We start from the raw sequence: 16,339 nt of genomic DNA on the forward strand, positions 1-16,339 counted from the left end.
GGTACCGGTCCAGCTCCTCACAGAGGAGTGGCAGCCTCTCCTCCGCAGTGAGCGTTCGAACATTCCACGTGGTCATCCGTAGTGTTTTTGTTGTTGTTTCTGGAGGAGCCCCGAGCGTAAACATTCGATCTCCTGGCTCCGCCAAATGCCCCACACACCCACACACACACGCAACTTGTACCGAGACACAATGCGGCCACAACACTTTCCAAAATTTATTCACCCGAAGCTAGTTTATTTTTTTGTTCACTCCACAAAATCCACACGCACACACGCGCGCGTCGCAAGCGGGGCTTGTTCTTGGGGTTTTCACAGAGGCATGCCTTATTTTATGCTCATGCAAAGAGAGAGAGAGAATATATAACGCGCCACTTTATCCCAACAACAACATCACTCCCGCCCGAAGCCCCCCCCCCCCTAGTGGAGGAGACACTCTCGTACACCTAACGTTGGATCGGAAGCCGCTTTGGGGAGGGTAGTGAGTCCGTACCCCCATCCTTCTATCCCCCCCGCCTTGTCCCCCGCTTCTCATAACCCGTCTGCAGTGTTCCACGGGGTGCGTGTCCGTGTGTGTCTGTGTGTGTGTGTGTCTGTCTGTGTGAGTCTGTGTGTGTCTATGTGTCTGTGTGTGGCTGTGTGAGTCTGTGTGTGTGTATATTTGTGGTGACGATACCCATCGGTCATGCAGCCCCACCCTCCCCCTCCCTCTTTAGAGACCCACAGAGGCCCACACAGATTAGCACGGTTGGCTACGTACAAGAGAAGTTCAACACCAAGACCCACAGACATGGATGGTGTCGTGGGTCTTGTCACGACACGGTAGCTGGGTAGATGTTAACTACCTCGCCCGGTATACAGGAGGTCGTGGACTCGATCCGGGGGCGGTGGTGGCAATGGTGTGTGGGGGGCTAGGGGGGGGCTATTTTGGAGTTCAGAGGTCACGGCCGCAGTCGGGGCACAGGATGTCGTCGCGCTCGGTCAGGAAGCCGCGACCCACCAGCGACACGGCGCAGCGCTTGCACGTGAAGCAGTCGTCGTGCCACTGCCGCTCCTCGAACGAGATGTACTTGGCACCGCCCAGACCTGACACCGCGCGGTAGTGACACGCGCAAAGGGAGAGAGAGGTGAAGAGTCAGAGGGGGAGGATGGGTGGGTGGTTGGGGGAGAGTGTCAGGCGGCAGACATGGAGACATCCTCCTGTTTTGTTCCCTCTATCCCTCTATTTGAGGAACGAAACATGACGATGCCGGGTGTAATGACCGTGTTTTTGTACCGTTTGTTCTAACGTTCTTACTCTGTGCCCCTACTGGACATCTGCGAACAAAGAGCTTTATAACTCTTTGGATTCCTCCTTCAATATAAACAAATATTCTGATTCTGATGAGTGGGTGCATGGGGCATGCAAGCTGGCAAATGTGAGCGCGACGGTGTTGGTGAATGGGTTGGCGGGGTGAGCGAGCGGGGCGGTGTTGGTGAGTGGGTCGGCGGGGTGAGCGAGCGGGGTGGTGTTGGTGAGTGGGTCGGCGGGGTGGTGTTGGTGAGTGGGTCGGCGGGGTGAGCGAGTGGGGTGGTGTTGGTGAGTGGTTCGGCGGGGTGAGCGAGTGCGGCGGTGTTGGTGAGCGGGTCGGCGGGGTGAGCGAGCGCGGCGGTGTTGGTGAGCGGGCAGGGCAGGGCCCTCTCGTCGCCTCACCGCTGATGGGGCTGGCGCAGGCGACGCAGCGCTTGGCGTAGAGTCCCGAGAAGCACTCGAGGCAGTAGGGGAAGTCGTCACGCGACGTGAAGCGCTGGCCCGCCAGGGCGCGCTTGCACGAGGTGCACACGAGGCACTCGCGGTGCCACGGCCCATCACGGTACGTCACGCCACCCGCCGTGATGGCCTGGGGAGGGGGGAGGGGAGGATGAAATCCATACCTTATCAGTGCCCTACCTTTTTTACAGACCAATTCAGACCTTATTGGTCACCCCGTGCCCCTTATAAATCTCAACGTTCATGCTACAAAGTCCCATCACAAGGGAGAAACACAAACAAATAGCCAAAAAAAATTGCCCGTATTTAAACGGCTGTAGGTCCTATGGAAAAAAAATTTCCCTGGACAAGAATTAGGGTAAACCGTATGGTTTGACAGGTATGAAAAACGACCCCGACAGCATCGGGAAAGGGAGCAGGGAAGAGACACCTAGGGTGATTAAGCTAAACTATTGAACTAAACTTTTTTTTACTTTACCAGGTAAGGCCCCACTCAACTGCTATGTGGTTCTTTTCCGAAGTGACCTGGCGATCACAAGTGATAGCTCAACGAAGTGGCATATCGTCATCACGTGGACATTTCTAGCAGCAGCCAAATACTCTAAATGCGTGACGTTGATTCCAAATGTGGAGGGGAAAAAACCGAAGGACCCGGAGAAGATTCCACGCGACCACGGGGAGAGATGCAAACTCCAAATATAAAGCAGGCATCAGGGCTAGGATCGAACCCATGAACCTCCTGCAAACCATTGCGAGGAGGTAGTTAACATATACCTAGCCAGATGTCCAGTATTTTACACCATTAATACGCCATTCGCATGAACCTCAAACCTTGTATACAAACCCGCCTTTCAAACTCAGTAATTTTACTGGAGAAATCCAATGAGCTATAACGTTATTTTTCACGAACAACCAGTGGTTTACATCCTTGATATCCCCCCATTAATTTACAGACCCTCGAATATGAAGTCGACTTTTCACCATTAATACGCCAATCCTATGAACCACAAATCTTGTATACAAACCCCAGATTTCGTAAATGAGAATCTGTATTTATAATGGCGAAATCCGATGAGCTATAAAGCTCTTTTACGCAGACGTCCAATAGTTTACATCGTTATAACCCCCTTCCCCCCACCCCATTCATTTACCATGACCCACAAACCCGCGAATACAAAGTCGACTTTTCAGAATTTTGAACAGGAAGTGTGAGTAGCGGCGGCCATTTTATTTTATGCCGCTCAACTACGTTGCTAAGCGACGCCCTCCCGTCCCGCCCACCCCCCCAATCTCCTCCCCCCTCCCCGCCCACCTTCTTGCAGAGAGTGCAGTGCTGAGCGAACTGCTTCTCGTAGCACGGCACGCAGTACTGATCCTTCTCGCGCGGCACAAAGCTCTTGCTGCCGATCGGCTGCTGGCATCGGGCGCACCCGAAGCACGTCTCGTGCCAGCTGCTGCCGCGGAACTCCATCTTGCGCGTGCCTACCGAGTTGGGGAGCAGTGCCGAGTTAAGCTAGTGTGGGGCCTGTAGCATTTGTTATAAAGGCGCCCTACATATAAAAAAACACTTAATATTAAAATACACATTTTTAACTTGCACAGTAAAGTAATTGTATTGTTTCATTTGTTATACAGCCAGATAATACCTTAAACACCCTGTCGTTCATAAAAGTTGAAGGCGGTAAAGTACTACAGTAATAGAGCAAGTGCAGAATTACTGAACCGGAATTAATAGCTTGAAAGCGTTTAGCGCGGGGGCCCTTGAAAGTGCGGGGCCCGTAGCATTTGTAGCTACTTTTTCCACGAGGATAATCCGGCACTGGTTGGGGGGTCGGAGGGGAGGTCGATGGAGGGGGTGGTGGTTGAGGGGTTGTGAGCAATAAAGGATTGGCGGTCGACGTTGATACTAAGATTAAAAGAAAGAGTTTATCATGGGATCTTCTTTGCCAGTATCAAAATGATTCCTTGCAAAAAGGTTTCTGTTTGGTGTTTTAACATCTTAACGCCTGTTTTACTGCCAGAAAGGGTACAACCTATTATTGCGAAAAGAGTTTAGTTGAATAGATTAGCTTAACCACCCCACATGTCTCTCCCCTGCTGCCTTCCCCCGACGCTGTAGGATCGTTGTTCATATCTGTCAACCCCATAAGGTTTAGCCCATATTCTTGTACAGAGGAAATTGAGCTTTCAGGTCCATACGGCATACAACCGTTTCAATACGGGCAAAAAAGAAAAATTTGTTTTTCTCCCCTTGTGATGGGACTTTGTAAGATGAACGTTGAGATTTATAAGGGCACGGGGTGACCAATAAGTTCTGAATTAGTCTGTAATAAGGTAGGGCACTGATAAGGGGTTAACAGGTATGCATATTCCTGAGCGGGAATTGAACTTGGGGTGCCTGGTTCGTAACACAGTGCGCTAACTGCTACACTACCGCTCCCCACACGTACACTGCACACACACGTGCACACATACACACGTACACACACACACGTACACACTCACGCACCGGGCAGCACGGGCTTGTTGCAGGCGGCGCACTTGGCCGAGTAGTGGTTGGCGTGGCACTCGGTGCAGAGGAGCTTCTCATCGCGCGCGCTGAACGCTTTGTCAGCGAGAGAGCGCTCGCAGGAGGCGCACTTGAAGCATCCCTCGTGCCAGTGGCGGTCCTTGTACGACAGGTCCTGTCCAGGGTGGGTGGGTGGTTGGGTGATGGGGGGTGGAGAGTGAGTGAGTGGTGAGGGGTGGGTGGGTGGGTGGTTGAGTGGTGGGTGGTGGTGGGTTGGGGGGTGGGTGGAGGGTGGGGGGGTGGAGGTGGGTGGTGGGTCGTGGATGGAGGGTGAGTGGTGGGGGTTGGTGGGTGAGTGAGTGGTGGGTGGGTGGGTGGTGGTGGGTTGAGTGGAGGGTTGTGGGGGGTGGGCGAGTGGTGGGGGGTAGGTGGGTGGAAGTTAGCATCTCGCCACAGCCTCACCCCGAATGGTTGTGTTCAATGGCGGAGCCAGGATTTTCAGGTAGGGGGGGCAACCCCTCCAGCAATGAAAAATGATAGAAGTTGTAAGGACTGTTTAGACGTCGCACCAGGTACTCATTTGAGGCTGAGCAGACCTAGGGGAGGAGGCCCAGAGGGCCGATTCAGATAATCGTCACTGGCGGTGGCCGTGAGCGGGAATCGAACTCGGATCGCCTGATGATTTTGCTTGTAATCACCAGCGAAACGTCACAGTACTCGAATTGTAAATGTTGTGGTACACAACCGGGATGTGCTTAAGTAGTAACGAATTGGCAAGTTTTGTTAACGTGGCAAACCTTACTAAATGACCGTGTGGCGAGTTTAACGACATATTTATATTTACATGACCTAACCCAGGCTTTCGCGACCAATGAATTACATTGGTCGCAAAAGCCTACATGCTTTCTGTAAACTATAAACAATTTTTATTTTACGAGGTAAGGCCCACTGAGCTATGTAGCTCTATTTTAGAAGTGACCTGGCCTTCCAAAATGATAGCTCAACGAAGTTGCTTATCATCATCACGTGGAAATGTATAGCAACAGCCATATTACTCTAAACGCATGACGTTGGTTCTCAATGTGGAGGGGAAACCCGGAGGTCCCGGAGAAAAATCCACGCGACGCCCGGGGAGAGAGAGACACGCAAATTCCAAATATACAGCAGCAGGCGTCAGGGTCGGGATCGAACCCACGACTTCCTGCATACCAGGCGAGGTAGTTAACATCTCCTAGCCACCACATAGCCGCCCTCAATGTGTCCCAGTTGAGCACCGCCCCCTCCCCCAAAAACACGTGGGTAGCCTTTGAATTTTACCTTCGAGTCGCAGCCAATTGGCTGCTTGCAGCTCTCGCAGGCGTGGGTGTAGAGCGTCTCGTAGCAGCGCACGCAGTACGGGTTCTCCTCGCGCAGCACGTACTTCTTGCCCAGCAGAGACTCCTTGCAGTAGTGGCAGTCGTAGCGTTCCGACGCCATCTTGATGACGTCACCTACGGTTCAAACAATGGCGTCGCACGGCGCCACGTGCGCGCAGCACGTGTCACTTAAGTCCAAGTGCAATGTGCAAAAGGCCCCGCCGGGTGTGCCCCTTTACTCAATGCGGGTCAGAAGAGGACCCTTTTGTGTTGTTGAGGCTTTTTTTCGTTGCAAGGAAGAACTCATTACTTTCTAAGAAGAAATTTCATTCCTTTAAAGCTGATGCTTTACAAACCAAACTAGGTGCTCGTTTAAGACTGAGTCGACCTCGGTTTTTTCCCCTCCACGTTTGGAATCAACGTCATGCGTTCAGAGTTATTTTGCTGCTGATGTAAATGTTCACGTGATGATGATGGTAAGCCACGTTCGTTCAGCTGCTATAATTTGTAATGACCAGGTCGCCTCTGAAAAAGAGCTACTTAGTAGCTAGATGGGCCTCATCTGGTCAAATACAAATTTGAAGTAGTTACAAAATTAGTCGAGGCCCAGGACCGGTTGAAATATTCACTACGGCTGTTTGTCGCGAGCGGCAAACAAACTCGGATTTTGGAGCGGGGCGCCGCTAACCGATGCGCCACCGCTCCCTGCGTAAAGTATGGTCTTCGAGCAGCAGTGGATTGACAAAGAGACTAATGGGCATACATTTAAAGCTGAGCTGTGATAATTCGTCACCTACATTTAGGGGGAGAGATAGGCTCTCACTTTCAGTGAATTGACCATAATATCCGAAGGGAAGGGGTAACCTTAGATTCCATACCTAGGCTACACAGACAGGTATTGAGTGTGCACGTGAATTACTATGTGGACACTGGTGTCGATTATGTTACGTATGTGCATGTGTGTGCATGCAAGTCATGGAAACGAATGATGGCATTATGAAAAATAAGAATAGGTTTTACCCTTGATGGCAATAAAACAGGAGTTGTGTTAAGACGTTCAAACACCAAATATATGAAACCTTTTTGCAAGGAATCAAGTCTGCATTAACCACACACAGGACTTGTGGTGAACATGCAACCATGGCTCTGATAACATATGCATTGTCTTCGAAACAAATTGGCCTACACGAGATATAAGCCAACTGATTGGCCTACATCAGTTTCGAGGCCAATGCATATATCATCAAAGTATGTTCACCACAATTACTTTGTATGGTTAATGCAGTACTATATTCACGTGAAATATATCTATTTGTTGTTTTAACAATTTAACACCCGTTTTATTGCCAAAAAGGGTAAACCCTGTTCTTATTTTTCATACTTTGATACTGGCAAAAGGGTCCCATGAATGATGACATATTAGTAAATCAGAGCTGCAACACCCGACTAGTCACGAAAAATTACGGAAAAAGAGTTTTACGGCCGATGAAACGTCACTGATAGTGTTTATCAAACCAAATCCATTGTCTTAGGATCTTTTGGAGTGGAGGTTGGGGGTTATTTTTAGGTGCGTTTGACTGATCCTCAATTTTAAAAAATGACGTAATGTATATTTCGCACCGTACGTAACCAACCGTGCTTATCGGTAACCTACAACAAATAGAGCACGAGTTTAGTTATTGAAAGTTTTGCCGCGACTCATAGCGTGATTTTAAACGGGGCCAAATCTCCCCCCCGCCCCGCCTTATAGAATGTGTTAATTCTAGATTACAAACAACAAACAAACAACAGAAAAAACTCGTGCGGTTATTTATCAAGGCAACGTCAAACGACACGTAGACGAGGCGGGAACGAGGAGAGAGGTGGGGGGGGGGGTCATTGCAGCTCTCACATAAACGTGCATCTACAAAAGGGGCAGCCAAAACGTTTGGATAATGAATCAGATGTGCGCATCATTTAGAGCAGTGGTTCTTCTTCTGATCCTAGGATGCGAGACATGGCCAGATCTTTTTTTAAAGGTAAATCATCAAAACACAAATTAAGAGCGGGCCACGTAAGTACAACTTAGTTGCATAGTACCCTATATGCATTAACATTACACTTTGTTTTTACGATTGAGAACCATAGGGGTGCAAGGCTGCAGTCCTGGTTAAGAACCACTGCTTTAAAGTATGATCGGGTTAAGAGGTGCCACGGTGGCTAGGAGATAACTACCTCGCCTGGTATACAGGTGGTCGTGGGTTCGATCCCGACCCTGACGCCTGCTGTCAGGTCACTTCTAAAAAATAAGTTCATACCTCAGTGGGCTTTGCCTGGTAGGATGGGGATGGTTTCGTTGAATTTGTTTCTGTTTGGGTGATTTGTTTACCATTCTTGTACTTTGCACTGTTATCATGTGTTTGTACTGTTTGCTGTTGGAACGTTCAAACCCCGTGTCCCTACTGGACATCTGTGAAAAAGAGCTGTATAGCTCATCGGATTCCTCCACTATTAATAAAGATTCTGATTCTGTATATTTGGAGTTTGCTTGTTCTCCCCGTGGTCGCGTGGATTTGTATTCAGGTCCTCCGGTTATTCCCCTCCACATTTAGAATCAACCTCACGCGTTTAGAGTATTTGGCTGCTGCTTTAAATTTCCACGTGATTATGATGATGATATGCCGCTTCGTTGGGCTATCATTTGCCAGGTCGCTTCTAAAAACAAGATACATAGCAGCTCAGTAGTGGGCCTTGTACCCACCTGGTAAAATAAAAAAAATCGTTTAGTTTGAGTTTAGTTTCAGTTCGTCTGAGATGGATACCACTAACTCTAACCAACTTGACCTGACCATCTAATTAGACTTTCGCTCGTTCTCAGATGGGCACCACCACTTGTAACCTTCTTCTCTCCTTATCTCCTCACGTCTTATCGGAGACATTAGTGCAGCCATTACAGAGATCCGTTTCGTTTTAACCACTACCCAATCAATCTTGATTTGAAGCTTTCGTGACTGCAGGAATCCATACTCTTTGCTCATCAGGTGGGACGGACGCTTGTGTCGCCTCCGAAACGTCGTGATTTATTTTATTTTATACCTACGTGACTTTACCGAAAGAACCAAAGAGTATACTACCCAATCCTACTTGTTTAGCACCTTCTGAACCAGGTGAGAAACCCATGGAGACCAATCGCCTCTTTTATATATTTAAACACACACAATAGGGGGGGGGGTAATTAGTTTCATGTCAAATGTTTTGACTGCCCGGTGTATCTACGTGTTGTCGTATATGAATGTTAAGGTGTGAACCGTTAAAGCGTTTGATAGGCACACACAGTAACGGAAGTCCGATCCATCCGCCGCCATCTTGATGACGTCACGCCGCCCCCTATAGAAACACAGGGTTAAGTGTTTCTGCATTTGTATAACTTTTTTTCGTAACTTACGCTCATCAACTGCTGTATATCTCGACTTCTGTTACGAGTGCCGATGTCATACCTGTCAGCCCCTTATCAGTGCCTTATTACAGACCAATTCAGACCTCATTGGTCACCCCGTGCCCCTCACAAATCTCAACGTTCATCCTACAAAGTCCCATCGCAAGGGAGAAACACAAAACAAATCTACTAAATTTCCCTGTACAAGAATACAGGTAAACCGTATGGGTTGACAGGTATGCGATGTTAACCACCGCTGTGGCCGCGGCTACTCGGCTCGCGTTTCATTGACAACGTTTGTTTGGTGATCTCGCTGCCTGAACCGCACAATCGAAGCAAAAGAAGACTCAACTCGACACATTCGTCAAAAGCCGCGCGCTCGTGCGTGCACGCGTGGTCTTAAAATAGGAGGAGGAAATATAAATATATAAAACAGGCGACGTTCCGGGGTAGTGGCCCTTTCGCATGACATGTTGGCAGCGACGTTCGCAGCAGGTGTGCCATGAAGAAGGCCCATTCGCCGGGAACGTCGCCCCACGGTGCCCATTTATCGGCGGACTCGTTGAGTTTTCTTTTTCTTTAGGGAGGGGAGAGGTGGTGGTGGTGGTGGTATTGAGAGTGGTTCACGTGGACTCGTAAAATAAATTCAAGTGGCTCGTTGTAACAGGGCGACGTGAATCAATGTCTCCCGTTGAACGTGAATAACGAATGACAACGTCTCTGAAGGTTGTTAGGGGGGGGGGGGTTGTTGTTGATGTTGTTCTTAGTGGGATCTTAGTGGTCAACTCTGAGGCATCTGCCAGTCCAGTGGTGGTTTTTATTTAATTTAACATTCAAAGCTCTTGGTTGGGGTGACCAAGTGACAGAGCGGAGAGTGGAGCGGCGATTGAGAATGTTTCGAGAAAGGTTGTTGAAGTCAAAACGTAGTAGGGCTTTGCCGACCAATGGTGTCTATAATAGAGGTTTTAGTTTTTTGGGGGGGCTTAGATCGCGTAAATATAAACGTGTCGTTAGACCCGCAGCCACCCGATGCAGCCGAATTCGTAAGGTTTGTCACAGTTCTGTCTATGGCCTGATGATGCTGCTTGTTGTTGTTGTAATTACCAGTGAAACGTCATGGTACTGGAATTGTAAACGTTGTAATGGGTTTACTCTCCAACACACAACCGGTTAATGCTGAACTAGTAACTAATTGGCCACGTTTTGTTTACGTGACAAATCTTTGCTGTGTCGGGTGGTGATGGCGCGTTTAATGCAACGTTTGTATTTATACGATGTAACCCAAAACACTCTCTATTACTTGATTATTGCTCTGGTGGCGCTGGTACTAATGAAGATGCTGATGATGATGCTGCTGATGTATGTTTGTCGACCTCCTTTCGCACCGTACGTAGCCAACTGTGCTAATTAGAGGTGCGGGTGGAAAGACAACACTCCCTGGGGGTGCGAGATGTCCTTTCTGGAGGTACGAGACATGGCCAGATTTGTTTTTAGAAGGTAAATAATCAAAACACAAATTAAGCAGGGGGCACGTAAGTAACAACTTTATTTGTTTCATCAAACCCTCTACGTATTTATTAACATTATAATTTGTTTTAACCATTGAGAAGCAAAGGGGTGCAAGGCTGCAGTAAAGGTTAAGAACCGCTGGCCTAGAATGATGACTTAAAAGCGGACAGCTCCGAGCGGCTTCCTAATATCGGAAGGGGAAGAGCGTTCCAGACGGCCGCCGAAGCAGCGAATCCGAAAACGCCACGCAATGATGCGGAGGCCGACCGTCTTCCGATGGCTTGGGCCAAAAAGCCACTGCTGCTGCTATGAGGATATTAAGGGTACATCCCTCGAGATTCGTAAAACATTTCTAAATCTGGAGAGCACACGTTCTTTTTTCCTCGTCATTTACCCTCCCCGTGGGGCTACGCGAGATGACCCATTGGCCACCCCGCGTGGTGTCGATAACGAAGCGGGATTATCGGTTGATTACTCTCGAGACGCTGCGGTTACGGGAGTCGGAGGTGAAGGTTAGGGTCAGGGTCGTGTTGACCTGTCCAGCGGCTAAAGGCGATGGCCGTCGCAACGACACGTGGCACGCACGCGACACGCAGAAGGCTATGCGCACGTGGGCAATACGTGCATCCGTAACACGTGTGTGTGTAAATTTCGATTTAAAGCTTTCGTGACTGCAGGGATTCATCTTCTTGGTTCTTTCGGTAAAGTCACGTAGAAGGGAAGTAATAAAATAATAAAAATAAAACATAATAAAATCATTCTCACGACGTTTCGGCCACAACGCAAGCAGCCGTCCGCAGGTGAAGACCAGGTCTGTCGGGGAGACAGCGTCAGACGCTTTTTTTATTATTTTATTACTTCTCTTCTACGTGACTTTACCGAAAGAACCAAGAAGACGTGTGTGTGTGTTGTATATGCTGTATGTGTGTGTGTGCTTCTGTGCATGTGTGCTCACTAACAGCACTTGCTGTAGCAATTAGCGCTACGCTGCGCTATGAACATGGCGACCCAAGTTCGATTCCCGCTCACGGCCACCAACACCAGTGACGATTATTTGAACTGGTCCTGGGTCTCCCCTAGGTCGACTCAGCCTCGAATGAATACCTGGTGCGGTGTGTAAACATCGCCACTGGGGAGACAAAGGCGGTCGGGCGTGGTGCTGGCCACCCACCCCCTCGTGTGCCGTTCCGGCCTTCATAGGTGCTGCTCGCTAACAGAACTTGTCCCCAAAAGTCTGTTAAGGCTATACGGGGGATCTTTGTCTTGTGTGTGTTGTGTGTGTGTGTGTTGTGTATGTGCAAATGCACAGCATCCATTTAGCGCAGGGGTCGGCAAACCTGCGGATCCTGAGCCACATGAGGTGGCTCTGTAAGGACTGCAGTGCGGCTCTTGAAATATGGGAGGGGGGGGGAGTCCAGTTCTTTCATGGAAGTCCAGTTTACCATGGGAGTCCAGTTTTTCCATTGAATTCCAGTTTACCATGGGAATCCAGTTTTTCCATGGAATTCCAGTTTACCATGGGAATCCAGTTTTTCCATGGAAGTCCAGTTTACCATGGGAGTCCAGTTTTTCCATGGAAGTCCAGTTTACCATGGAAGTCCAGTTTACCATGGGAATCCAGTTTTTCCATGGAAGTCCAGTTTACCATGGGAGTTAAGTTTTACCATGTGAGTCCAGTTTACCATGGGAATCCAGTTTTTCCATGGAAGTCCAGTTTATCATGGGAGTCCAGTTTTTCCATGGGAGTTAAGTTTTTCCATGGAAGTCCAGTTTATCATGGGAATCCAGTTTTTCCATGGAAGTCCAGTTTTTCCATGGAAGTCCAGTTTATCATGGGAGTTAAGTTTTACCATGGGAGTCCAGTTTTACCATGGGAGTCCAATTTTCAATGGGAGTCCAGTTTACCATGGGAGTCCAGTTTTACCATGGGAGTCCAATTTTCAATGGGAGTCCAGTTCACCATGGGAATGGCTTCGTGACCGTTATTTATTGAGGGGCCACCGCCGTCCCCTCGCATTTACCACCACGGTGCATTGACCGCTCTTTAAATATTCGGGGGGGGGGGGGGGGTTTGGTTATTTAATTTTCCGACCCCCGATAGAATGCTCACTGATATTTGTACGCACACACACAGCCAGCAAGCAGTGTACATGCATATTGCGAGCAGGATACACACACACACACGCATATACTCACGATGTCGTTTAAAACACGTGGATTCTATAGACAAATATCCCCCCGTATAGCCTTTAAACAGACTGTAGGGGCAAGTGCTGTTAGCGAGTAGCAGCACCTATGAAGGCCGGCACGGCACATGAGGGGGTGGGTGGCCAACACCACGCCCGGCCGCCTTTGTATCCTCAGTGCCGCACCAAGTACTCATTTTGAGGCTGGATCGACCTAGGGGAGGCCCAGGGCCGGTTCAAATAATCGTCACCGATGTTGGCTGTGACTGGGAATCTAACTCAGGTCGCAGGGTTCGTAGCGCAGTGCGCTGACCGCTACACTACCGCTCCCCACTACTCAAATATACACACAGATAAACACAACCACATATGTACACATATACACACACACACACATGCACATGAACACATGCACATATGTTCGTGTGTGCCATATATAAAAAGACAAAGATCCCCCCTACAGCCTGAACAGGCTGTAGGGACAAGTGCTGTTAGCAAACACCTCTGAAGGCCGGCACGGCACATGTGGGTAAAACAACGCCCGGACGCCTTTGTCTCCCTAGTGGCGATGTTTACACACCGTACCATGTACTTATTTGAGGCTGAGTCGACCTAGGGAAGGCCTAGGACCGGTTCAGATAATCGCCACCGGTGTTGGCCGTGAGCGGGAATCGAACCTGGGTCGCCAAGTTCGTAGCGCAGCGTAGTGCTAACCGCTACACTACATAGCACACACACACACACATAAAGACACACGCATATACACACGTACATACGTGTATACATAGTAATGCATATACACACCCGTACACTATACACACACACACACATATAAGTAAACACACACACAGGTACACGCACGCATATGCACACGTGCAGATACATGCACACACATTCAAAACGCATTCATACGTACAAAATTCCGCCCACGTGAGCCATATATTTCCTACGAATAGGCGCATGCGCACAAGCACGCGTGCAACCAGCACGTGGTCGCCGCGTGCAACGAGCACGTGGTCGCGAGTCGCCGTGACGCGTGTGTTTTTTTACCTGTGACGTCACGCGCTTTCACACCGCGGCTCCGTCTCGCTGTGTCTCGCGCGGGCCCCTTCCCGAGCGCCCTTTTATCCTCTCCCTCCTCCCCCGCGTCACCTCCCGCCCGCCTCTCGCCTCGCCCCTAAGAGACGGAGTTGAGATATGGAGAGCCTGGGAGGGAGGGAGGGGAGGGAGGGGGGGAGGGGAGGGAGGTCAGGCAGGTGCCTTCGCCACTATGGTGCTGGTAGCGCAGCAGCAGGGGATCTGGTGATGGGTTTTTGAGGGTGATTTGTGTTTCTTGTTGGTGTCTATGAACACAGTAACACACAATGGGACTAATGTTACACGGGAAACCCGCGTTATATATTTGATTTAAAAAGGGAGCGCATAAGCAAACAAAAAAAATACAAGCAAAAAAACGACATGATGAACGAAGATAAGTGCCGAAAACGTCTGATCGTTAAAAAAGGAGGGAGGGCGGTGGGGAGGGAAGGAGGGAGGGGAGGGGGGGAGGTGGATATGTGGGGAGGGAGGGGGGTGGTTGTGCACTACCGAGGGGACGTGCGAGTGATGGAAAGGAAAGAGCGATGGAGTTTATACGGCAGAGTGGCGGTGACGGTGGCATGAATCAGCGTGGTGGTGGCTTTTGGCTGGCCATCGAACGCTACACAACGCATTGCACGCTACACAATGCATCGCACGCTACACAATGCATTGCACGCTACACAATGCATTGCACGCTACACAATGCATCGCACGCTACACAATGCATTGCACGCTACACAATGCATTGCACGCTACACAATGCATTGCACGTAACACAACGCATTGCACGCTTCACAACGCATTGAACGCTACACAATGCATTACGCGTTACACAATGCATCCTACGCTACAATGCATTGTATACTACATAATGAATTGTATACTACACAATCCATTGTGTAGTGTATAGTGTAGTGTATAGTGTAGTGTATATTGTAGAAAGTAGTGTATATTGTAGCGTGTAGTGTATAGTGTAGCGTGTAATGTATAGTGTAGTGTATAGTGTAGTGTATATTGTAGAAAGTAGTCTATAGTGTAGCGTGTAGTGTATAGTGTAGTGTATAGTGTAGTGTATATTGTAGAAAGTAGTGTATAGTGTAGCGTGTAGTGTATAGTGTAGTGTATATTGTAGTGTACAGTGTAGTGTATGTGCGTTGAACTTTTTTCGCACCGCAGCCTCGCCAACCACAGTAATGGGAGGCTCGTTGGGGGATCGGAACCATTCGATCGAGGCCGTGTGTGCGTGCGCCTGTGCGTGCGTGCGTGGTGGGATGGCGAAGCTAAAATTACTCGCGTCGGCTGTGGGAGCGTTGGTAACAGACCGGAGATAAGTAACGAATGTAAAAATAAGTGGATTACGGAGGTATGCACGTATGCGTGCGTGGACGCGCCTCGAGGAAGTCTTGACTTCTTCCCGCATCCTTAATCCTCCGACACGAGTGTCAACACTTGCCCATCACACATGCAGAGAGAGAGATGTGTGCGTGTGTGTGTGCATTCATAGTGGGGAGCAGTGGTGCAGCGGTTAGCGCTACGCTGCGCTACGAACCTGGCGACGCAGGTTCGATTGCCGCTCATGGCCAAAATCAGTGACGATTATCTGAACCGGTCCTGGGCCTCCCCTAGGTGGACTCAGCCTGAAATGAGTACCTGGTGCGTGTGTAGTTATAATCGCCACTGGGGGAGACAAAGGCGGCCGGGCCGTAGTGTTGACCACCCCCTCGTGTGCCGTGCCGACCTTCATAGGTGCTCGCTAACAGCACTTGACCCAACCAGTCTGTTCAGGCTATACGGGGAGGTGTCTTTGTGTGGGGTAGCGTTCGGGGGGGGTAGAGAGAGAAAGTGAGTACCCATCATCACCAGGGCCTATCCCTCCACCGCCGCTTGTCCGTCGTCGGAACCCCGGGGCCTAATTGAGGAAATGTATCCACGTTGAGCTCCGATGGGTGGCGGCCGGGTCGTGGTACTGGCCACCCACCCCCTCGTGCGCCATAGCGCCGGCCTTCATAGACGCTGCTACTCGCTAACAGCACTTGCTCCAACAGTCTGTGAAGGCTACACGGGGGATCTTTGCACGAATTGTAATCCGGGGGGTGAAGTGGTTTCATTGGACGGAATCCACGATCCCACTGGGATTTTTGCACACAGAGTTGGTGTACGGTGCTTTTTCTGCAATATTTTGCTGTCTTTTCTTGGATTTTCTTTTTGCACATAGTCACTTTGAGATGTTTTCTTGTTCATGTTTTTGTTTTTTTGTTTGTTGCGGTTGCACCCGATTCAAGAGCCGAATGGCCACACAGGGCTATACCTAATCAATGAAACTTGAAAATGAAAACGATGATATCAATGGGCCGCTCCATGGCGACAGCGAGTGCGCTTTCCACAAGGGCTCACTAGAGGGCAGATTCCGGAAGTCACGGAGGTCGGCTCAGGACACGACAGTCTGGGCGAACCCGCGAGAGAGCACGTGACCGCACGAGGGGGCACCATGGGGCCCCCCGAAAGGGGGTGAGCGGGGCCACGTGATTTGGGCCCAGA

The 16,339-nt window shown here is 49.6% G+C and overlaps 1 protein-coding gene across 2 annotated transcripts; it reads right to left on the reverse strand.

The window, feature by feature from the left end:
• Positions 1–201: 201 nt before the first annotated feature.
• Positions 202–13,845, reverse strand: LOC144735552 (four and a half LIM domains protein 2-like). 2 transcript variants are annotated; one of them, XM_078617991.1, is made up of 6 exons: positions 13,772–13,845; positions 5,574–5,746; positions 4,257–4,431; positions 3,060–3,229; positions 1,691–1,877; positions 202–1,083 (listed from the first exon to the last, which is right to left on the reverse strand). In XM_078617991.1, the coding sequence occupies exons 2-6, from the start codon at positions 5,730–5,732 to the stop codon at positions 932–934; spliced, it is 843 nt and encodes a 280-aa protein (XP_078474117.1). In that variant the 5' UTR covers positions 5,733–5,746; positions 13,772–13,845; the 3' UTR covers positions 202–931. The 2 variants fall into 2 exon arrangements, with proteins under 2 accessions (XP_078474117.1, XP_078474116.1); XM_078617990.1 differs by lacking the exon at positions 13,772–13,845 and adding an exon at positions 8,925–8,973.
• Between the last annotated feature and the right edge of the window lie 2,494 nt (positions 13,846–16,339).

The sequence above is a fragment of the Lampetra planeri genome, chromosome 55 (assembly GCF_965212315.1).
Source record: "Lampetra planeri chromosome 55, kcLamPlan1.2.h2, whole genome shotgun sequence".
NCBI classification, from domain to species: Eukaryota; Metazoa; Chordata; class Hyperoartia; order Petromyzontiformes; family Petromyzontidae; genus Lampetra; species Lampetra planeri.